The sequence below is a fragment of the Oryctolagus cuniculus genome, chromosome 5, assembly GCF_051225735.1.
Source record: "Oryctolagus cuniculus isolate XC-2025 breed Fujian yellow rabbit chromosome 5, ASM5122573v1, whole genome shotgun sequence".
Classification (NCBI taxonomy): domain Eukaryota; kingdom Metazoa; phylum Chordata; class Mammalia; order Lagomorpha; family Leporidae; genus Oryctolagus; species Oryctolagus cuniculus.
This window is the reverse complement of record NC_142871.1, coordinates 20,468,361-20,492,721: the sequence shown is the minus strand read 5'-3', so window position 1 is coordinate 20,492,721 and position 24,361 is coordinate 20,468,361. Positions and strand designations below refer to the sequence as shown.

The 24,361-nt window shown below is 45.0% G+C and overlaps 1 protein-coding gene across 3 annotated transcripts in view; it reads left to right on the top strand.

Moving 5' to 3' along the window:
• Positions 1-7,176: 7,176 nt before the first annotated feature.
• SAMD5 (sterile alpha motif domain containing 5) overlaps positions 7,177-24,361 on the top strand; it is a 60,756-nt gene continuing 43,571 nt past the window's right edge. For 2 of the 3 annotated variants that reach the window (XR_016233638.1, XM_070073465.2), the window contains exon 1: positions 7,183-7,931. Coding sequence is in view for 2 of the 3 variants with exons in the window: in XM_070073465.2 (XP_069929566.2) it covers positions 7,476-7,931 (456 nt within the window). In the remaining variant the exon portion in view is untranslated. Of the gene's footprint in view, positions 7,932-24,361 lie in introns of all 3 variants that reach the window. The other variant, XM_070073467.2, reaches the window with a different exon arrangement.

Genomic DNA, 24,361 nt, shown 5'->3' with positions numbered 1-24,361 from the left:
CTGGGTTGGAAGTGGAGTGGCTGGCACACGAACTGGCTCCTGTATGGGATGCTGGTAGTGTCATAGGCAGTAACTTTACCCACTATGCCACAATGCCAGTTCCAGGCTAGTGCTTTGCACACCGTTTTCTGCTTTACTGGTTGTCACCCAGTTCCAGATTCTTCATACAAGCTTCTTTGAGGTACGGACATCAGCCAGCAGCAGGCCCTGCTTGGGGGTCTGACCCCAGCCCGGGCTCTGTGGGCTTCGTTCTCCTAAGCAGGTAGGCAGCTGGGTTCCAGCTCAGCAGGCCCTCTCCTCCAGATTTCCATTTCCCAATAACCCCAACCTCTTTCCTTTCTCCTCCCCCGTCCTGAAGTGGGATTTCTGTTTTCGGAAATGAGTACATCTGGGAAACAGTGTTTGTGTTGTCTCTCCTGCACTAAGTCATGGGAACTTCATTTCTTTGAGTCTGAGGGGTTGTACTATTTTGCCTGTTTTTTACTCTCAATCTCTGAGAATGCTGGATTTTCTTCAATCTTGCCAACAGATATGATTACTGAACTTTTGGGTTTGCTAATCTAATAGTAAGAAATGATCTCTTAGTTTTAATGTATATTTTTCTGTGAGAGAAATAGAAAATCATTTCAAATAATGATCCAGGTGTATTTTTTTCCCGAGAACTTTCTGGCCCATTTTTCCAAAGGGCAGTTCACTTTTTCTTCTGTTTTACACACTTTCTCTGGAAGAACCACACAAATCTTTGATTGCATTATAATTTCTAAATATTTTCCTGCAAGTTCAAGATGTCTTTTTTTAACTTTGCTAACAGAGATATTTTTCCAAGCATGTGTCAATCATATATATGGAATCAAGTGTATCAAGTTTTTACTCCCACTGCTTTAGAAAGTCATACTAGGAAAGTCATCCCCACCCTCAGGCCTCCGAGGCATATATCCATGTTTTATTTTAATTACCTATTTGGTTCATGTTAATATTAAAATTTCTGACACATTGGAATTTATCCAGGTGAATAATACAACAGATATATTCCATTTATATGTTTTAATAGGCAGGTCCCTGAAGACCTTGTCCTTGACCCCAGAGCATCCTCAGAGGTCATAGCACACTGCTAAGAGCAAGGCCCCACTTCAAGCTGTGGGGGTCTGGGCTCACTCAGGGAATACACTTGGACACCATCAAGAAAGAGTAAGAAATTGGCTTTGGTGAAACTGTTATGCAAAAGTTTTTAAGATATATTCAAAACATCTGTTCCTACCTTCGTCAATCACACTTCTAAGAACTGGGCTTTACTGATCTAAGATCTGCTGTCCCACACAGGTCTTATGTTTGCATATTGATAAATAGGGTCTTAAATTCCATACATATAAACAAAGGTGACCACAAAGGTCAGAGACAGTCTCAAAATGGCAGTGCCTCTCTCCAACCTGGAAAAGAGCAATAGCTCTAATTCTATGCACGCTCTTAGATGTTTTCTAAGTTCAGGCTTCAAGAGTTGTAAAGTATATATTCCAACAGCAAACCTAAACCAACTATGAAGTGAGAACAAATTGCCCCTAAAAAGCCTGCAAAGCATTCAAGAGAAAGACTACTGACACTTGACTGAGGAGCAGCCAGCAAGAGCTACAAAGCCTATCTAAAGCATTCTATTTTGTCTCAGCCACCTGGCCAATCCGGAACAATCTTTTGTTCTATATCTATACATTCTTTACTCCCAGAAATGGCCTTCTTGATGTTAATCAGTAACCTTTTTTCCCAAAACAATTATCCCTTTGTCTCTGAAGGTACTTGTAGGCAATCATATTCTGAAGTTATCTCCAGTCAGTGAGAAATGTGCCCATGCCTTTTCAAGTCAAGCCAAGCGCACTCACTGCGTAATACTTGAATTCTGATGAAAATTTGACCACTTCCAGAACACTTGCTAAGACCCACTGAAAATGGGGCCGGTGCTGTGGTGTAGCCAGTAGTGCTGGCATCCCATATGGGTGCCAATTCAAGTCCTGGCTGCTCTACATCTGATCCATCTCCCTGCTAATGTGCCTGGGAAAGTGGTGGAAGATGGCCCAAGTGCTTGGGCCGCTGCACCCACATGGGAGACCTGAAGGAAGCTCCTTACTGCTGGCTTCTACCTGGCACAGCCCTGGCCATTGTGGCTGTCTGAGGAGTGAACCAGCAGATGGAAGATCTCTCTCTCTCTCTGCCTCTCCCTCTCTGTAAGTCTGCCTTTCAAATAAATAAACAAATTTTAAAAAATGAACAAAAAACCCACAAGACTCACTGAAAGTTACTAGGATTGTATCTCCTGGGCTGAGGTCACTAATATTCTGCACTGAATAAACCTTATAAACCTTAAAATAGCCTTTTTACATATTTCATTTATTTCCACCCACAGAAGAAATACGGCTCTTTAAGCAAACATATAATATGACTTTGCCCAACGTGAGGTGCTGAGAGGATCTCTGGAAGCAGACGCCATCAACTCTGCTGTTGGACAGGAGCAACTATTGTTCTTCCAGTCTGGACAACTGCTCACAAACTGGGTGATTTAATTTTTGCTCTACATACATCTTCTGTACTCATCTGAAACAGCACTGCCAATATCATTTCACTTGTCTGAGGTTAAGTAACCCGATTTGTAGGTTAACTAAGTTAACTTTATTGATTTAGAGTGACAAAAAAGAAAAAAATACTCAAGCAAAGTCTTTCACCTCCAGAAATACTCAGGAGAGGATTAATACTCTCCTCTTCTTCTTGACTGCCTTTAAAATGATAGAAGTTTGGGGGATGCCTGAGATGCGAGGACAAGACTTCTTCCAGTGAATCTCATCTTATTTTCTGTCACTAATGCGGTCTCTTCCTTAGCTCTTGCTGTTAATGACCTCAAGCCCCTGACTCCTTGACCATGCATTCCCCCTGCTCTGTTCCTTCTTTAAAGAAAGGCCTGTTCTATTAGCAAGGAATAATCTGATGGCCTCCTGCTGGTACTCCCCACTGCTCCATGTCTCTCCTTCTCTGCTGTATGTGTTGTCACACACAGGTGTAATGTATACAGCTCAGGCACACTAACAGACACCCCCACCCAGCCTGCCCCCAATTAAGTTGCCAACCCCATGCGTCACTCGCAGGCGCTGGAGAACAGATTGCCTGTTACATCACTCAAGCCCATTATTCTCATTCCTCCCCATGGCATACGTTCCTTCGAGATGCTTTTTAGCTCACAGTTTAAGCAGAGGCAAGGAATATTTTGCACTTAAAGATTAATATTATATATTCTTGACTTTTACAAAGCTAGACACTCTGGGGACTGACATTTAATAGATGTTAATGGAATTTAATTTTTATACACATCGAGTGTGAACATTTATCTTCTAGATGAAATGGGGTGGATCTTATGTTGCACCAAAAAAACTTCAGAATCAATTGGTTTTCACTCTATATCCTTATATTGAGTGGCTGAGTGAAGCAGAACAGCTGGTTTTTGGTATTTGAAATTTAAAACCTGACTAAGATTATCATCAATAAACTACACTGAAAGTATCAACAGGCATTTTGCCATAGTTATTGCCATTGCAAAAAAAAAAAAAAAGTTTTAAAATGGGACCCAAAAAGTTGCTTTCTTCACAACCAATTTTCATAAAGCATGGAGTCCATTTCTGAAAAAAAGTTTGGTATCAAGTATATTAAATAATCATTAGCATTTGAAATGTCTTGAAAATTTTATGTAAAGGAAAAACTCTAGGCAAGCTATATCAATCAAATATAAACTTACAAAATTATAGATACATGACAATGCATACAAGTAAAACAGTTTTTGGTGTTCCAGGCTACGACCAGGAGCATAACCATGACTTGTTGTCGAGATGTTAAATTTTTAATTTTCAAGTTTTGGGTAATGCTATGATCCACAGTATTCAGATAATGTTAAAAACAGCAAGTAAAGTCGCCTCTGTAATCTTCACAATGGAAAAAAAATACCAACCAGTGTATTCTCTACATAGTTAAGACGCGGAAATCGCTCCAGTTCCAATTAAAGAAGAAAAACTCTTCTCTTTCTGCTTCAGTGCCTGGCACTGGAGTGCCTACTCAATAAACATTTGATGAGTAAAAGAATGATGCTGACAGTAGCCAGGTGCTTACAGCAAAAAGTGAGGTGATACAATACAGTGCCAAGAGCAACGTGCCTGAAAGCCATCTGGGTTCCTGCCCCTGTTCCCTCATGAACTCGCTGTGTGGCCTCAGGCAGGGAACTTGACCTCACTGGGATTCTGCCTTCTCACCTGAACATGCATGCAGGAGATGCTCTCTGGGGCCCTTCTTGCTCTAAAAGGCCAGAGTTCTCAGACTTCCAAGTGGTCAGCCACTGTTTTTGCCAGTTTTACTCTGGACTTCAGCCATGTGTCTCCAGGCAGCGAAGACCAAATTTAGGCTGTAGAATTTTTATGTTGACATTACATTACACCCAGTAGACTCTTGAACAAAATCTGAGAAGTGGCTCAATATGGCAAGGCAAGCGGTGGAAAGCCTGGAGGGTTCCACACTGCCCAAGCTTAGCAGTGTGCAAAAGAAGCAGAGGGGGGATGGGCGGGGTGGCTGTGGGGGTGGGGGTGGCTGGGAGTCACTGGGGTTCACACTTGAGAGTCTCCAGATGGCAGCTTTGCTCTAGAGCTCAAGCAGAAGGTTTTATTGGTAACTGATTAACAGATGATTAAGTTATGAAAGGCTTCCTTACCAGAGAGAGCGCCAGGATGCTGCACGTCCTCTTTGCAAAGTGTTTGGCTCAGAAATAAATGGGAACCACTACGGTCCATCTGGAAGTCAGCGCAGGCTTGTTCTTGTCTTTAGTCTCACTTGGTAGGACCTTGGGGAAGTCATTCATCTTTTCCCAAACGGAAACACAAACGCTGCCCACATGGACGATTAACGTCTGGGCGCTCCCTGCAGGGAAAGGGCCTGATCCAGAAGGCTCAGAAGCACTGAGTGACACTGTCGGACTTTTCACACAACTCTGGACCAAAAACATACACAAGACAAAACGTTGTTAGGTTGCCTGTCACAACCAGCCCCGGCAGAACCTAGAGACTGTGGGTCAGGTTGGTAGCTGGAAAGCTGAGTTGGATTTATTATACCCCAGAGTTCTGATCCTTGCTGCAATGAACGCGGCTATTTTGGTCAAATTAGTACTTCAGAGCTTCAATTTCTGTCCTGTAACATATTGGCTACTACGGTTACTTAACCAAGAAAATACAGATACACGCATACATGTACAACCGCCCAGTAAATGCTTGCTGATCATTTCTTAAAGATCAAAAGTGGTAACGCGGACAGCGTTAGGATACAAAGGTAAGTGTGAAATAAACATCTCTACTTTAAAACAGGAGGAGCGGGAAGCTAGCAGAAAGCCTCAAGCCATTTCCTTTTGCTGAATAAAACGAGTTGGGGGGCTTGCATCACGCCTCGCGGACGCGAGGGGGCACTGTGAGTCTGCGCTGGTGAGCCAGAGCGGGCGACATCGCGGGCGGGGAGCGGGCGTTTGCATCCCGCACCCGCGCGCCTGGGCGCTAGGCCACCTCGCAGCCGCTGCGGGCTAACACCGGCCCGGGACGGGGCAGCTTGAGTGCCCCACGGCTGGAGTCTCACGCAGCCCTGCAGATCCTCGTGTTCATCCCAATAGATGGTCCTTTCTGGCAGCTGTTTTTAATTTGAGATTCTTGAGTCGTGGGGCTTGGGAAACCAGAACCCTCCCACCACTGTGTTGAGTGCACCTGCGTGGGACGCTTTCCGGGGTCTAAGGGCCTGAGCTGTCGTCTGATTCTTTAAGGTGTTCATGTCCTAAGAGGGGATTCAAGCTCTTCTGATTTGAGGGAAGAGGGATTCCTCCCCCACAGGCCGCACGCAGGGCAGGTCGGCCAGCGAGGTGTCCAGTCCCAAGGTCAGGGAGAGGAGCCGGCGCGCCCCACGTGGAGTCCTCCAGAGGCAGGGAGCCGGTCTGGTCCTGAAATAGCTGAGGTGCGAAGTTAGTCGCCCTTCTGTGAAAAGGGCGAACACAGTGTACCTGCCCCTACGTCCCTCGCGAGAAGGGGTCAGACCCAGGGGAAAGGGGGGGGACGCACTCGGTCTGTCCCACGCGCCACTCGGGTTGCTCAGGCACTGGCACTCTGGGGAAGCTGGGTTGCTTCTCTTACTCCCCAGAGAGAAAGTGCCCTGGGCGGGGATGTCCGAGCGCCCCCCTGCCCCGCGAGCTGCAGGGCGATGGGTGGATTTCCACACGATCCCGAGCCAGGAGCCATCCCGGTCTCCAGGGTGTAAACGCCACGCAGAGTCCCTAGGCGCACAGCCACCCAGGGCGCCCAGGCAGAATACAGGGCGGGGAGAAAGCACAGGCTGGACAAGGGTGGAGAGACCCTGCAGAAAGCAGGTGGGGGAGCGGGAGCGACGCGCCGGCTGAGCACCAAGTACAACCCATCCCAAACTTTCACAGACCCGGGGACCAGGACCGGACAGGCGAGCCGGGCAGCAGCGGCTTCTGCCGCGCCCCCACGAGCCCGGCTGCAGCGAGGAGGGGCGGGCACCGCGCCGGCTGGACGCGGGCGGTCTCGGAATAGCGCCCACCCACCCACCCGCCCGGGGCACAGCGCCGCCGCTCCGGGCACAGGGCAGGCGACCACGGAAAACGCCAGACCGCCGCCCGCGCGGGTTCCGAGGACGGGGGAACTCCACGGGGATCCAGACGGGGAAAGGGGCCCTGGACCCCGCAGCCTCGCCCAGCCCGGCGCCGGCGGCAGGGACGTGCCCTTGGGTGGCCCTCGGGCACGCAGGCCGGAGTCAGGAGGGCTGGGGGAGAAGTGAGCGTGGCGCCTTCCACGGCCCGCGAAGTCGGATTACAGCGCCATCCAGGACAGCCATAGGAGGCCGGCAGTTTACAAGCCACACTCCCCACGCGGGGAACAGCCGTGGCTGGCGCTCGCGAGGACGCGGCGCTCCGGGGCGGCTGCTGCTGTGCGCCGAGGACCCGCCTTCCTTCCCCAGCCAGGGGCGCGCGTGCCGACGCCCGCGGCGCCAGCCGGGGAGCAGGATGCTGCGGGCAGCCCCGGGGCCGGCCCGGCGCGGGAAAGTCCGCTGACCAGGCGCGGGTCGAGGGGTGTGCCCGGCCCCGCCCGCCTCCGCCCCCGCCCGCGCCCCTCCCCGCGGCGGCGGCGGCGGCGGCGCAACCAGGGGCGGCGCGGAGCGGAGTCGAGCGGCGCGGCTCGGCCCAGCCGCCTGTGCCTGCGAGCTCCGCGGCTGCTTGGGGAATTCACTCGGACGCGTTTACGCTTCTGCCGTCCTCGGGCTGCTGCTCACGGCTCTCGGTCTCCGGCCCGAGCCTTTGCATTCACGGGAAAACTTGACTGCGATTTCTCTCTTCCCCTTCGAGGGCAGGATTAAAAGTTGCGAGAACTGGTGCCGCCCGCGCCGCTCGGGCGCCCGGACCCAGCACCATGTGCACCAACATAGTTTACGAGTGGCTTAGAGCGCTGCAGCTCCCGCAGTACGCGGAGTCCTTCGTGGACAATGGCTACGATGACCTGGAGGTGTGCAAGCAAATCGGGGACCCGGACCTGGACGCCATCGGGGTCCTGGCGCCCGCGCACCGCCGCCGCATCTTGGAGGCTGTGCGCCGGCTGCGGGAGCAGGACGCGGCCGCCGCCGGCCTCTACTTCACGCTCGAGCCTCAGCCTCAGCCCGCGTCCCCGGTGGACGCGGTCCCTCCGGGCCGCCGAGGGGAGAGCTGTGGCGGCCCAGCCCTGGGCACCCGAGGGGACCCCCGCACCCAGACGACCGCCCCCCGCGCCAGGGAGCTGGTGAGCTACCCCAAGCTGAAGCTGAAGATCATGATTAGGGATAAGCTGGTCCGCGATGGCATCCACCTGAGCAAGCCCCCGTACTCCCGCAAGGTAAGGAGGCGCCGCCAGGGCGCACGGCGGTCCGGGCGCAGGGCGGGAGGGGGCGCGGCGCAGCCGCTTCTGCCGAGGCTTGCAGCTCTTCCCAGGGGACGGCCAGGAGGCTTTGGTGTCTGGGACGCTCTTCTTTTCTTTCTGCATTGGCTCCTTCTTTCCTTCGCGGTGTGTTGGTAACACGAGATTCCGCACCCAGTCCGGCACGGGCTCCGGGGTGCTCACCCGTCAGGAGCTGGGCTTGGGGGCCCAGGGGGGATCCCCAGTGCCCTCTGTAGGTGTGTTTGAGTCTGAACGGTGCCAGAAAAATGGTTAAACTTCACAGTATTTTTGACCGCTTTACTTTTTTGAGCCTTGAGACACTCCCTAGGGAATTAGAGAACACTCTTTAAAGAGTGGAAATCAACCTGTTGTTATCAGTTTCTCCTCCTCACCCCCAAATCCTCTCATTGCTGTAGGTCTCTGAGGTGTACCTCCAACAGGAGGGCAGGCGGGGGTGAACAGGAGGGCAGGCGGGGGTGGGGGGCGTTCAGGAAACACGTGCCAAGGCACCTGACAAAAATTCCTTAAGTTTGCTGGAGGTCATAAGGTTCTAAAAATGTTGGCGATGCCAGGGCCGCAGGCGTGTCTTGGAAGGCTGTGCATTCCCAGCGTGGCTTCTTAGTGATCTAGATGAGGATCACTGGGCACGGGGACTTCTAGGAAGTCCAAGTGTACCTGCGTTTGGGAGAGGGGTTGAGCGACAAGGAAGGAAGAGACCATTGCAGACCCTGCAGCGTCGGGAAGGAAGCTGGACCTCCTCACAGCTGCCCTATGCTGAAATGTGGAGTGGGCTTTGGATACTTAGCAGCAGCAAGTGCTGTTGCACACAGGCGCCCTGCTCTAGCGCGCCCACTGTTCCCTTTAGGTGACCTTTGCGGTGGGAGCCCAGGGTCCTGACTTGACGGAGAAGTAGACACACAGCTATACTGGGGTTGCTTGGAGTTACCCTGGGGGAAATCGGCACCTCTGCTTGCAAATGAACACTTAGAAGAACCCCGGGAGAAAATGCTGGCAAACACTCACCTGGCAGAGAAGCCAGGCCCTGCCCCAAGGAAATGTGGGAGGTCTCCATGTTGTGTGGGCATCTGGGCCCTGCATTTGCTTTGTCCTGTTATGTTGCGCTTACAATGCTTGGATTTAAGGAAGTTCTAGCGAAAGTTTTTGTTTCTTTTTTTAGTAGGTAACAGTGGATGGGTATATAGGGGTTTGATGTTATCCGCCTGTGGTCTTGCAGATAAGGCAGGCAAATCAGATCACCTGCCAGAGAGTGCAAATTGTATGAAGCGGCAGTAAAGCAGGCAGCTCAGGGGTACAGCTGGCCTGACAGACGTATTCTGGTTACCGGCTCTATGTGCGCTAACCGGGATGTGGAGAGCACCGTTTGCTCTGGCCGTCAGCATGAGAGGGAGGCGCAGTGAGGATTCGGGGACTCCTGGCAGTTGTTGAAAGAAAGGCTGGGTTTCAGGCAGAGCCAATCAGGTGCCTGCTGTTCGCAGCTCAGGAAATAAAGCAGGTGGAGGCTGAGAGAACTGAGTACCAGGAGCAGGGGTGAGGCCCATTCAAGTCCTGACTGGGAAGAGAACAGAGAGTGCCACCAGGGCTTGTGTAGCCTTCAGGAAAGGTGCTGTGTAATGAGGCCAAAAGGGCAGGGAGACCCGGGGCTGGAGGCAAGAGTGTGGGCAGGAAGCAACCCATTGGGTTCTGATTCTTGCAGGGGTCAGACTTGAGTATCAGGCTTAGAAGCAGAAAAGGACGGTATGGACGTGTGATGTGTGAGTGTAGGCTTTGAGCTGTGGACTCCGACCTAGATCAGGGATGAGTGGTGGGATGGTGCATTTGTGTCAGTAGTTTACAGAAGGAGTTTCAACTTGCATTGCTATGCTATTTGTGTTCCATGAAATGAGTCAAAAGTCTTCTTTATGTAAAACCCATGATAATAATGCTTGATAATAAAGATACATCCCTACTCAGTTTCTATATGTGTTCCTGAACTGATGACAGAATGAAAGGGAGGCAGAAGTGTTTTCATTACATCCCTCCTGCTGCTCCAGCTGCCAACTACTGCAACAGAGATGAAAATATCACTAATAGGCACAAAACCAAGCATACAGCTGTGTAGGACCAGATCCTGTTGGTCATTGCAGATTTGCTGCATATGTGTGTTGCCTCTTAGGTTTTGGATTTTAAACTATTTAAGGCTTTGTTTTCTAATGCAGTTGTTCCTCCAGGAGCAGTGCTGTGACTTTGTCTTGCAAATGTGATCCACATTATAATTTTTCTGGGCGCCTGGGCTCTCATGATCAGAATGTGTAACATTCATTTTGTGCATTTGGGATTCTCTGTAGAGAGCCTTCAGTTTCTGTTATAGCCAGGCACTGATCCCTGTGATTTTGCACATTGGTGAGAATATTAGCTGGCGTGCAAGTGCGCTATACCAGCAGTGGTCAGGATAGGAAGAGCGAGCCTTCTTCAGAGGAAAGGGGGTGGGGGGATTTTCCTGTGAATCGTCTGAAAGGACTTCAGTTTTTTCTCTGCCAACAAAGTTGTGGAGCTTAGAGATCAGTGAGTTAAAAATGTAAGTAAAAGTATATTTCTTCCTCTTTTGGAAAAAAAAAGAAATACAATGTAAGTAAAAGGTAAGTTTCTCTTTGTTTTCTGAAGGAAACTGTAACTTTGGAAAAGCAGGAGCTTGGAAAAAGCCCAGGCTTGAAATCAAACAAGTTCCTCCCCTGGACTATATTTAGCTTCTTTGACTGCTGTGATTTCTTCTACCTCTGTGAAATGGAGATATTAAGTTTTTTAGCCAAGGTGCTGGGTGCCATGCCTTCTGTTGTGCTGCAGGTTACTGTCATTGGCAGGGGCACTTAGGGTCTAGCGGAGAAGACATAAAATGGGCTGAACAAGGATGCAATGTGATAGTTGCTTTGGCAGGAAGCACACTGTGTGGAGAGCAGGTTCCTACTTCCAACCTAGTTTTCAGGGGACTGGGGCGGTGGCAGCCTTTGCAGAGTTGGTATTTTCTCTGAGCTGAAGGTTGAGTGGCTTCAGCCTAAAGAAGAGCATAGTCTTAAGGGGAAGAGTGTTCCAGGTACATTGTGTGTGCAAGGCCTGCAAATGGAGACGGTGTAGCATGCCATGAGAATTTAAAGGGATCTGTCTGACTGGAGGATGCAGTGGGAGATGGGCTGTGACTGCTCCTGTTTGGCCTTGAGTTCATGTTGGGGAGTTCGGAGATGTCTCTGGAGCAGAAGGGATCACTGAGGGATCCTTTCCAGCGGCAGAGAAAACTTTGGGAGACTGTTGCAGTGTCAGGAGGGATTGCAGTGGCCTGGATTGCACATAACGGTGGGGCAGGGTGGAGGAATGCATGTGGCAAGCCAGGAAGTAGAGAAGCAGCAAGCTCTCTCTGTGTGGTCTGTCCTTATGAAATCACCTGATTCAATCATGGGCTCCACCCTTGAGAGCCAACTGAATTCAATCACTTTCCGAGGCACTGAATTAAAACATGGTAACTGGATTAAGTTCTATCCTTAATCTATCAACCATTAATCCATTAAGTGATAGCATAAGACTATGTGACTGATTTATTTTTAAAGAGACAGAGATTGTTCACCCCTTAGTTCCCTCCCCAAGTGGCTGAAAGGGCCAGGGTTGAGCCAGGCTGAAGACAGGAGCCAAGAGCTACATGCCAGTCTCCTATGTGGGTAGGGACTCAAGCACTTGGGCCATCTTCTGCTGCTTTTTCCAGGCACCAGCAAGGGGCTGGATCAGAAATGGAGCAGCCAGGACATGGAACTGATGCCCATATGGAATGCTGGCATTGCAGGCAGAGGCTTTACCTGCCACACCACAATGCCAGCCCACAAACTATGTAAGTTAAAGGTCTGCATGAGTTTAGAGAGCCAGGTCCTGTTTAAACCATCCCAGGGATGCAGAAGACAAGGATGTTGTCTTCAGGTCAGCAGCATGGAGAGTAACTGAACACAGTTGAGTAGGTAGAAATTGGGAATATGCCATGGAACAAAGATTCTGGGGCAAAAGATACAGATTTGGGAGAGGTCAGCACGTTCAAGCTGAGACTCTGGTCTCTGGAAGAAGAGAGGTGGTAAGGACAGAACCCTGGGGGACACCAGGATTTGAGAGATGGCAGAGAAACTGGAGGTTCCCAGGGAGGCTTCAGAGGGCACACAGAGAAGCAGGAGGAAGCAGTGGTGTGGGGACTGGTTAGAAGGTCCAGTAGGATGAGAAGTCGAAGCTTTGCAGTGTCAGGTTTCGGTGGTGAGACCAATGGCGGTGGAGACAGATGCTCTACTTTCTAAGGGCATCCGAGAAAATAGAAGTCAAGCTCAAGGTAGAAGAGAGATTGGATCGAGGGAAGAGTGCTGTAGGTTTGTTTGTGTTGAAGGGTGAGAGATACGGGAGCAAGGCTTAGCGTTGGTGTGTGGAGCCAGGGCCCAGAGGAGGTGAGGGAGTGGTGCCAGGACATTGCAAGGGAGGGGAATTGGAGAGCAGGAGGAGGAGGAAGTTGGGAACTGTGCATGGGCTGCACTGAAGGCTGTCCCCTCTCTGACAGGAGGGTCCCAGTGGGAGGGGGAAGATGGGAAAATTAGAGACTTAAGGAGAATATTGTGTTAATATGGTGTTGATATTACATAGGCTGATCTGATGTTTATGACTGTGTAATAGATGATACCCAATAAACTGTATTGGGCTACAAATAACCACACACATCTAGAGAGGACCCTTACTCTTCATGTTTGTGCTACAGGTTACATTTTGTAGCATCTCATGAAGTTTGTCCATGATTGTGAATGGGGGGTGGGGTAGGTATGGCAGGCACTGGACTGTAAAGAGCATTATGGGTTCTCTACTGAACAGTCTCTCCTTGCCAACCAGTTAAAAGTGTTTGCTTTAGTATAACCTTATTTAATAATGTTGCAGGAGTGTTAATGTTCATTCACACCTTAGTGTGAATTTCATTAAGAATCAAGACTCTGAGGGTAATGAGGCTATTTATGGGAGAGGTGGCCTGCGAAGAAGGCATTTGGAGACCGAAGTGTCTTGAAGGCTTCTGTGTGGGGAGTTAGGGTGGAGGATACAGAAGAAGTGTTTAAAATGGAAGGAAAGAGGTTGGCAAAGACATGCTTATATTCTTTGGAGGGTTGCCTTGGGTCTTGGCAGAAGCTGAAATGACAGTAAATATTCCTCCTCTCAAGAATTCCTTCTGCCTTCATGATATTACCATGGACATGTTGGAAATGCAAACTTGAGTTTCCTCCAGCTCAATCAATAGCCTCAGGTGGCCTCAGCCTACATCCTTCTAGGATTTTTGGTTTTCAGTCCCTGATGGGAACACTGGAGAAAGAGAAGAGGGTTAGGCTGCTGGGGCTGCTGCTTTCTTCCTGCTCCTTACAGTTTCCTATCGATGGAGTGGATGGAGTGGATGGAGTGTTCACGTAAGGGGACACAGCCTTTTGCCCATCCACCCATCTGTCCATCTATCTATCCGTCCCTTCATTATCTACTCTTGCTTCTGTCCATCTAGTTAACAGATGCTGAGCAGGTGCCGTGTACTACACCCTCAGTTAGGATTGCAGGGGACTATGCGTGTGTGTGGAGGGCCTGACCCTGTGCCGCTTCCAAGTCGAATGCTGTTTCTGCAGACATCAGGAGTTGGAGAATTTTGTGCTTACATTTATTTCATATGTTAAGGATCAACTCTGGTGAAAATATGAGGAAAGATAAGTAATGCTGAAACTTAGAATCAAAATATGCTCATTCCTTAAGTGTTGTTGAAGAACTAGCCAAAACGCTACTCCTGCAGGACATTCAGATAGAAGACCTCTGCAGGCAGAGTCAGGATTGGGGTGGGGCATGTGCAGCATAGAGGTGCTCAGGGTTGTGCAAGTCCAAGCTGAGCTAGAGGGCTGGCCATTGTTAACAAAATACTTATTAAGCTATGATGACGTTCAGATACTAGTGGGTGTTCTATGCATCGTCTGCTCATATGCCTAATACTGCCTTGAGTAGCAGTGTGCTGCGAGCTGCCAGGGCTGATCTTCTAAGCTGGGAACACTTGGTTTCTTTGAGTAAGGGTAGCCTGTTGGGGTAGCCATCCAGGTAAGGACAGTGCTGTGCATTTGTCTTACTCCTTCCTGCTGACTCTGTAGTGCAGTGGTTAAGGGTATAGCACAGAACCACTGCAAATTTCAGGTCCCATCTCTGCCCCATGCCATATCACCTCTGGCTCCTCTATGAATATTGGCAACAGGTGTGACTCCCTCATAGGGTCATTATGGAGACTTAGATGTCATACGTGGACTTACTAGAGCAAAATTTATGTCAGTTGCCTAAAGTTTCTATAATTAAGTCCCAGAAACCAGGAGTTTAAGACAACTGAATTTTAGTGCCACAGCTCTGGAGGCTAGAGGTTCAAGATTATGACGCTGGTAGGGCCTTGCTCTAAGATCTGAAGGGCCTGCACTTTGATTCCCCTGTAGGGCCCACCAAAAGCTCCAAACAGTAGCCCTCTCTGCCACTGACCCTTCAAACTTCATTGGCTGTATTCAGTCACAAGGCCCAAGCAGTGGAGCATTCTGGACCTTGTGTGGAGCCTTCTCTTGTTCTGCTCTCCACCTACCCCCACCGCTGCATTTTGGGTCGCTCAGTGAAGGGGCTGGAGTAACAAACCCAGGTGAGGATTATGATTCCTCCAAAATCCGAAGATAGCATTAGGCACTGCACCTCTTTTCTTGGTTGTAGCAGGGACTGGACGCAATAATTTAGTTTTCTTCTTAGAAGGGATGGCTCTGCCTGCTGCTCGCCACTGGACACTAGGAAGCTTTGTGCAGAGGTAGAGGCTCCCTGAATGTTTGTCAAGTTTATTTTCTACCTTTTGACTTGAAAATGTCGTTTAGTACGTCTACAACAGTTGCTTCATCTTGCCCCCTGGGTCCAGTCCACACAATGTCACCCATGGAATGGACCAGTGTGATGTCTTGTGGAAGGGAAAGGCAGTAAGACCCCGGCAGGCTGAACTGTGACACAAGGCTGGGGAACTGAGAGGTCCCTGCAGTAGGTCAGAGAAAAGGCGCTGCTGGCCCTGCTAGCCTACAGCAAACTGTACCGTGTGGTCTTTGCTGACAGGTGTGGACAACTCGCCATTGCTGGGTGAGTAGCCTGGGTCCTGGGAAGTGCTTTCCTGTGTCTACTTCTATTCTGAAATTTCCTGGACACCTCATTCTCCTTTCTAGTGCTTGAGTTTCACCTGTGCAGGGCAGAGCCTGTTGGCCTGGATACATTCCTGATGATAGGGGTTGCTTTGGTTATAAATCAGTGGTGGATTTTTAGTAAAATTGATACCCAGTTACTTCTGTGTACCTGAGGATACTATAATGAAGGTGAGTTTTAAAAATAAACATCTCAAAATTTAGATTTTTAGAATTAGGTTGTTGTTCTCCAGTCACTTGGAAGATGACATTGTTGCTGTTATTCAAAACCTTTCTAGAACTCCGGAGCCTACAGAACATTCTGGACTCTCTTCATTCTGCCTAGGTGTGTCTGGTTTGGAGTAAATGTGATAAATTTGGGATCAAATCTGACAACTAAGAATGATGACACTGAGTGAGATGTGAGATGGAAAGTGGAATCTGACAACAAAATAATGACTCGCAAACTAGTTTCAGATTTTATGATATTTAGAATCCTCTTCCTGCTTTTAAGCCCTTAAAATTTGCTCTTAGTATTTGTTCACATTTGAAAATGTCAAAGTTCCTTGAAAGGCTTTTCAAAACACAAAAGTCAGTTCCTTAGTTATTTGCAAAGAACAAGGCATTAGTCATGGTCTCTCCTATCAGGTAATTGGCATAAAGATGTCCAGAGCTCTCCCGGGCAGGAACTAAATCATACACAGGCACCAGCCAACAGTGCAGCATTCAATGGGCTGTTAGTATGTTAGTATGGCTGCCCTCATCAGTTTCCTCTTGCGTAGTAAGGCATATGATGAAAAAAGAAGGAAACGTGTTTCCATAAAAATGAACTTCTTTTCAGATGATAGAGGTGTTCAGATTCTGGTTCACCAGAAAGATGTCTTGAGTGCAGGGAGCCAGTGGGCGTGGACTTGACTGGGATGGTATTGTCATAGACAAGGGCTCTCGGGGCTGTTTGGAGAGACCTTGTCCATGGTGAAGGGTTGTGTACCAGGAACCCTGATAGAGCATGGCTTCCTGAAGTCATCACTTGTGTAGAGCCAGAAATACCACCGTGGCCTTGGCAGTTACAAAAGCCTGTTGTTACCATTATGAGTACTGAAATAAAAGGTTTTACTCTATCAGTTATTTTCTTAATTTTAAGAAATACTATTTCAGACCAGCCACTGACTGGGACTCGGGGAGGTCTGGGAGAAGTAGGAAGGGAATCCTGGTTTTTAGTCAATATAAAAACTATTAGTGGCCAGTAACTGTGGGTCATGACAAAAGGCATTAAGCATACAATCTGTCTTACATAAAGACTAAGTGACATCTAATAGTTTAAAAAGGTTTCATTACCGCTTCTAATTGAAATAAATGGTCTGATGCTCTCTAAAAAGCTTACTGTTAGATTTCCATGAAGTTATACATACAAATAGAAGATTTGCCTTATTTGGAACATGGCAGAAGAATAAGGAAAACAGTATGTATTCTTTATTTACCCAAATCATAATGAATAGATTTGTAGGACTTGAGATTTTTCTCCCTAGACCAGAGCATAACTTTATAATAAGACTGCTAGTCTGATATCCAGAGTGTATCCTTGTTTCACATTTCACCTCTGTTGAACAAAAACTATTCCAAAAAATAGTCACCTAATAATACAGAATAATTATTCTTGATTCTTCCTACGATTTACAGTGAATACCAATTAAAAGAAGGAATACATTTCAATTTTAAAGTATTTAAATTCAGTAAGGAAGAGTTCACAGTGTGGAGTTTGCATTCCCCAAACAAGTATGACACTTGGGCAGCTTTGTAGCCTTCTCACTGCTTCAAATTTTCAAAGCAAATAAAAGCTCCCAGTGATCATATCAGAGTAAAAGAACTGGAATAACTCATTTTTTTCATTTTTATAAAATCATGGGGCTGTCATTATTTCAAGTGGACTTCTTCATTCAGAGATGTGTAGTATCATGAGGTGGACATGGGAGCTTTACATTTACATGGGAGCTTTTATTCTGGAAAAGGAGTCTTGTAACCAGGTCTGTGGTTTTCAGGGGCTACCTGGGCACCTGGGAGTCTCTGAGTAACCTTCTTTGTGGCACACAAAGTTTCTGGGAAGGCGTGTGATCAAACATGGGATTTTGCAGCTCATATACAGACATCAAAACTCAACAATAACTGCAGCACTCATTTAGATTTTGTTTTTTTCTGGAAGGGGTGTTTTAGCACTGACATTATTTGTAATTACTGGGAGGGCATGGTCATGTAAAAGGTTTATTTTGTTTTTGAGGACCCCCTTTCCCTGCAACTGGGTAAAGCCCTTGCTTTTCCCTGAGTTTGCAAGGTAGAAAGAAGTGTGATCTTCTTAGTTTGAGAGAAATATATTTTTTTTCTGTAAAATGGTACCAATATCTACCTTGAAGACTTGTGTGAATTATAGGCGACTGTGTATGAAGTTGCTTTGTAAATGCTATAAAACTTCACAGATTTAAGATTTCCTTACTGATAGTAAGTGCTTATGTTTGTAACAAAATTTTTAAGACATTCTTGTCAGAAAGAAGCACACTGAATTGAGAAAGTTTGGAGAACAGTGAAGCAGACTGAAAGGAACTTTAAACTGGTCAGTATTACAACCTTTCCTATCGCATTAGGTTTCTGTAAGAGGCATTTATGTAGGGCGATGTTGTGGTTCAATGGCATGAGCCAGCTGTGGTGCTGACATCTCACATGAGCTCCAGGTTGAGTCCTGGTTGCTCCACTTCAGATCTAGGTCCCCGCAGGTGTGCCTGGGAATGCAGCAGAGTATGGCCCTAGTGCTTGGACCCCTACTACCAACTCAGGAGACTAGACGGAGTTCCATCCAGGCTCCTGGCTTTGGCTTTGCTCAGCCCCAGCCATTGTACCATTTAGGGAATGAAGCAATAGATGGAAGATCTCTTTGTGTCTCTCTTTCCCTCTCTCTTTGTCAATCTTCCTTTCTAATAAATATATAAATCTGTGGGGAAACAAGGAATCCTTTATGTGTAAGAATATCTGTTTTGCACAGGTGCACAAAACTGACATCATACTATTATTGGATAAGGATAAGGCCATTCCTATGTCAGAAGTTCTCTTTGGAAAAATGACTTTTCCATGACTTTATTTATTTATTTGTTAGAGTTTTTTTTTTTTTTTTTTAAGTTTACTTGAAAGTCAGAGTTAAATAGAGAGGAGGAGAGACAGAACAAGAGAGAGGTCTTCTATCCACTGCTTCACTCCTCAAATGGCTGCAATGGCTAGGGCTGGGTCAGGCCAAAGCCAGTAGCCAGGAGCTTCTTCCAGGTCTCCCATGTGGGTGCAGGGGCCCAAGCACTTGAGTCATCTACTGCAGCTTCCTTAGGCACATTAGCTGGAGCAGCCAGGAATCAAACTGGCACCCATAAGGGATGCCTGTGTTGCAGGCAGAGGCTTAACCTGCTATACTACAATGCCAACCCATTCCCAACTTTGGTTTATTTTTTTTTCATTTTTATTTTAATTATTTTTAACAGGTTCAATATGATTTGTAGATACAAGTCAAAGAACATAATGATATTCCCTCCCTTTCTCTCCCTCCCACGCTATTTCCTTCTTCTTTTTTCTTTTGATTTTTGAGATAACAAATTTTAAATTAACATTATAGTAAAAAGCCTAAACATTTTACTAAGAAGTTTAACAAGTAAAAAGCAAAAAGACCATAATTTAGTGGGAATAAAGACAAAGGTTATAAATAATAATTGAATGGAAAAATGACCATTTCACCCATATACAGGTTTTTTATGTCATAGTCATTCAGAATTTTTTTCAATAAAATAGAACCAATATTTCCTGTGTGGTTACTAGAAAATAATTAAGTTAATTTAGACTTTAAGCCATTTCCTCTCAATAGTTTATGCACAGGAATAAGTGTATGCAGATTGCAATGCAAATAATTATACACATTTTTGTACTCTATTAGTTACTGCAGATAAGGGAGAATATGTAGTGTTTGTCTTTTTTGGACTGGCTTTTTTTCACTAAGTCTAATGGTTTCCAGTTGCATCCATTTTGTTGCAAAGGTCAGGATTTCATTCTTTTGTATGGCTGAGTAATATTCCATAGTGTGTATGTGTGTATATATGTATGTGTGTATACATGTGTCTATATACATATAGACACATGTATACATGTGTCTATATACATATAGACACATGTATACATACATGTATACATGCATACATATATACATGCCACATTTTCTTAATCCAGTCATCAGCTTATGGGCATCTAGGTTGATTCCATATTTTAGCTTTTGTGAATTGAGCTGCAATAAACAGGAATCTATGCATTTCTTTTAGCTTTTCCATTTGTTGTCCTATAGCTGTTTGTAGTTTGATTTCTTCTATGACCCACTGTTTATTCAGTGTGTTGTTCAGTCTCCATATGTTTGCATATTTTCTTGAGATTCTTAGATTGTAGATTTCCAGCTTCATTCCATTATGTTCCTAAAAGATACATATTATAATTTCAACTTTTTTGAATTTGCTGCAACTTGCTTTATCTTCCCCTCTCTTTCTATTCCCCTAACTTTATTAAGATAAAACTTGTTTCTGTGAAAATTAAAGAAAAAAAAAAAGGAAGGAAGAAGGAGGGTTGAGGGAGGGATAGGGAGAAGGAGAGAAATACATAAAATCTGTTCTCATTATATTAATAAAAATTTTAAAAGGTAAACTTATGTATCTTTGTGGTGTACTATGTGTTATTTATTTAACTTATCCCTCACCACCTGTATTTATGTAGTGAGAATGTTTAAGAGCTAACGTCTTAGCAATTTTCCAGTGTCCAGTACATTATTATTAACTTTAGGTACCATGCTGTGTGTAGATGTCTAGAACTTGGCTAACTGAAGCTTTAACCAACATCTCCCTAATCGCTCCTCTAAAAAGTGATTTTAATATTAAGGCATTAGTTTAATATAATTAATTTCAGCATTTCCTTATTTTCTTCTCCAAGTTGTTATTGACTGTTGAAATTTTTTCATTATTTGAAAATGTCATGTTTGAGACATAGAGTTTCATTCTTTGAATTACATTTCTTACATTACAAGTTTGTATAATTTTATGTTTGTGGCTTTTTATATTGTAATTATGTGTTACCTATTCATGGTACTTGCTTATTTTCTGTTGGTCTTAGGCCACTCTTAGTTGCTTTGGGAGTTGCTTTGTTTTGAAGAAAATAATCAATTGTGAACAGAAATTGATCACTTGGACTAGTGAGATGGCATTGGTACATGCTACCTTGATGGGATTGAATTGGAATCCCCTGGTATGTTTCTAACTCTACCGTTTGGGGCAAGTCAGCTTGAGCATGTCCCAAATTGCACATCTCTTCCCTCTCTTATTCCCACTCTTATATTTACCAGCAATTACTTTTCAGTTAAGCTTCAACACTTAAGAAGAATTGTGTATTGATTACAGTATTCAACCAAAAATATTAAGTAGAACAAACATAAAAAATACTAAGAGGGATAACGTATTAAGTTGTTCATCAACAGTCAGGGTGAGGGCTGATCAAGTCACCGTTTCTCATAGTGTTCATTTCACTTTAACAGGTTTCCTTTTTGGTGCTCGGTTAGTTGTCACCGATCAGGGAGAACATATGATATTTGTCCCTTTGGGACTGGCTTATTCACTCAGCATGTTTTCCAAATTCCTAACAAGGATCACTTTTCAGTTAAAATGTAAACACCTAAGAATAATTGTGTGTTAATTACAGAGTTCAACCAATAGTACTAGAACAAGAAAAATACTAAAATGGACAAAGTATTACATTGTACATCAACAGTCAGGACAAGAGCTGATCAAGTCACTGTTTCTCATAGTGTCCATTTCACTTCAACAGGTTTCCCCTTTGGTGCTCAGTTAGTTGTAGCCAATCAGGGCAAGACTAGTGTTTGCAAATATTAACAGATAGAATAAAAAAGGGAGAGAACAATCCAACATGGGAAGCGAGATACACAGCAGACTCATAGAATGGCAGATGTCCTAAACAGCACTCTGGCCTCAGAAACAGCCCTTAAGGCATGCGGATCCGGCTGAAAAGCCCAAGAGAGTATTTCAGGCATGGAAAGCCAAGACACTCTCGCAAAAAAAAAAAAAAAAAAAAAAAAAAAAAATGACCTAAATGAAAGATCTCCGCGAGTGAGATCCCAGTGGAAAGAACAGGTCATCAAAGAAGGAGGTACCTTTTTCTGAAGGGAGGAGAGAACTTCCATTCTGACTATGAACTTGCCTAAATATGATCAGAGTTGGTGAACTCAAAAGGCTTCCATAGCCTTGGCAACTCATTACAAGAGCCTAGGGTGATTACCGATGCCATAAATCAGAGTGTCAGTTGTTAAATCAACAACAGGAGTCACTGTGCACTTACTCCTCATGTAGGATCTCTGTCCTTAATGTGCTGTACATTGTGATTTAATGCTATAACTAGTACTCAAACAGTATTTTTCACTTTGTGTTTCTATGTGGGTGCAAACTGTTGAACTCTTTACTTAATATATGCTAAACTGATCTTCCATATATAAAGAGAATTGAAAATGAATCTTGATGTCAGTGGAAGGGGAGTGGGAGCGGGAAAGGGGAGGGTTGCGGGTGGGAGGGAAGGTATGGGGGGGAAGCCATTGTAATCCATAAGCTGTACTTTGGAAATTTATATTCATTAAATAAAAGTTAAAAAAATCACTATTACAACACAGGGCTGTGTTGTACTTTAAATTTTATGGATTTTTCTCTATGTCCAGAAATCTGAAATGATCATGTTTCCTAACTCACCAGTAATTTTTAAGCAAATTTTTCCCAACTGGAAAAGTATACAGGGTATACATTCAGACAAGTTATTTAATCTTTCTAAATCTGAAATACCTCATATATAAAATGAGTCTAATATTATCTACTTCTTAGATTATTTGATGAATCTTTGAAGCAGTATATGCAAAGACCTTCAACGAATGCTTGATACTAATAATGCCACTCAGTGATACCTCAGAATATCTGGCTCAAATTGATAGCATTACACATAACTTAGTGATTGTGAAGTGTTCTCAGTATGAAGACCTTATCTTAAATTGCTAGTTCATGTCCTTCCTGTCTGTTGAGATGGGGGTGTGATGTTCTTTTTCTTTCTTTCTTTACATAATGAAATTATTTTTTATTTATTGGGTGGGAGGATAGAGAAAAAGCAAGAGAGAGTGCGTGCTTCATCTGCTGATTTGTTTCCACGTGCCCACAGCAGCCAGGGCAGTCTGAGCTGAAGCTGGCAGCCGGGACTCAATCCACATCTTCCGCATGGGTGGTAGAGACCTAACCACTTGACCCATCAGCTACTCCCTCCCAAGGTACCCATTAGCAGGCAGCTGAAGTTAGAAGTGGGGCTGGGTGTGAACCCAAGGACTCTGATGTTGAATGCAAGCATCTTAATCAGCACCTTGACCGCCCGGTCTGACCGCCTTAGAATGTTCTTTCTGTAATCTGGAAAACCTCTTTTAAATAAGAACAACAACAGTGTTTTTACCTGGTATAATCATTGAAAATATTTAACAAAATTTGTCATTTGCCTTTTAGGTTTTTCTTTTTTATTTTCTTTTTAAAATTTAAGTAAAGAGGACCAATCTCTATTTTTGTAATTGCTTTTATCCTAATGAATCCCTTATGTAGTCCAAATTCAGTTAATACTTATATCTCCTATTAATTTTTTGGTTTAATTTTTACATTTAACACTCCAGTCCATCTGAGCTTTATTTTGGTGCATCAGATAAACAATAATTTTATCCCCTACTTCATAAGAATTGTAGGTCTTATTTCTTTGTTCCAGTTTTATTGCATTAGCTAGAATTTATAGAGCATTATTAAATAAGAATGACGATTGGGCATTCTTGTCACATTACAAATTTTGTTGGAAACTACATATATTTTGCTGTCATTGTGTCATTGGCTATTATTCTAATATGGTCTTCATGATGTAAGAAAGCATACTTCCTTCCCTAATTTTGTAGGAACTTTTATTGGAAATGATGTTGTAAGATACCTTTCAGAACAGGTCTTCAAAGAGGGAGGTGCCTTTCTCTGAAGGGAGGAGAGAACCTCCACTTTGACTATGACCGTGTCTAAACAAGATAAGAGTTGGAGAACTCAAGGGGCTTCCATAGCCTTGGAAACTCATAACTGGTGCATAGGGAGATTACTGATGCCATAAACAGGAGTGTCAATTGGTAAAGTCAACAACAGGAGTCACTGTGCACTTACTCCTCATGTAGGATCTCTGTCCTTAACGTGCTGTACACTGAGGCTTAATGCTATAACGAGTACTCAAACAGTATATTTCACTTTGTGTTTCTATGGGGGTGCAAACGACTGAAATCTTTACTTAATGTACACTAAACTGATCTTCTGTAAAAAAAAAAAAAAAAGAAAGAAATTATCAATTCCCAACTTGACTCTCACTGGGATTAAACATGACAATAGGTCTGATCTGATTTCATCATCATTTAAAAAAAATCATCTATTATTTTTCACTTTATGTTTCTGTGTGGGAGCAAACTGTTGAAATACTTACTTAAGGTATACTAAGCTGATCTTCTGTATATTAAGATAATCGAAAATGAATCTTGATGTTAATGGAAGGGGAGAAGGAGTGGGAAAGGGGAGGGTTGTGGGTGGGAGGGACGGTATTGGGGGGAAGCCATTGTAACACATGAGTCGTACTTTGGAAATTTATATTCATTAAATAAAAGATAAAAAAAAAAAAGATACCTTTCAACAACTTAAAAATAATCAAAGGATTTTGTCCCATGGGGCCAAGTGCTGTGATGTATTGCATTAATGGATTTCCTATTATCAACCCATTCTTGCATAGCTAGAGTGAAAAAATATGATTTTTGAAGCAACTTCAGTGTGAGAAAAAGAATTTATAATTATCAAAATCTCTGTTACCTATTTTTATATGAATAATGTTTTCAAAACTGAAGCATTTTAATAAATGTTTATTTTCATTTTATTTGAAAGAGATGGATGGTGGGGAGCAAGGGAGACACTGAGCATGAGAGAGATCCTTTGTCACCTCAATCACTCCCCAAATGTCCACAACAGCCAGGGCTGGGCCAGGCCAAAGCCAGGAGCCCAGAAATCAACCTGGGTTTCCCAC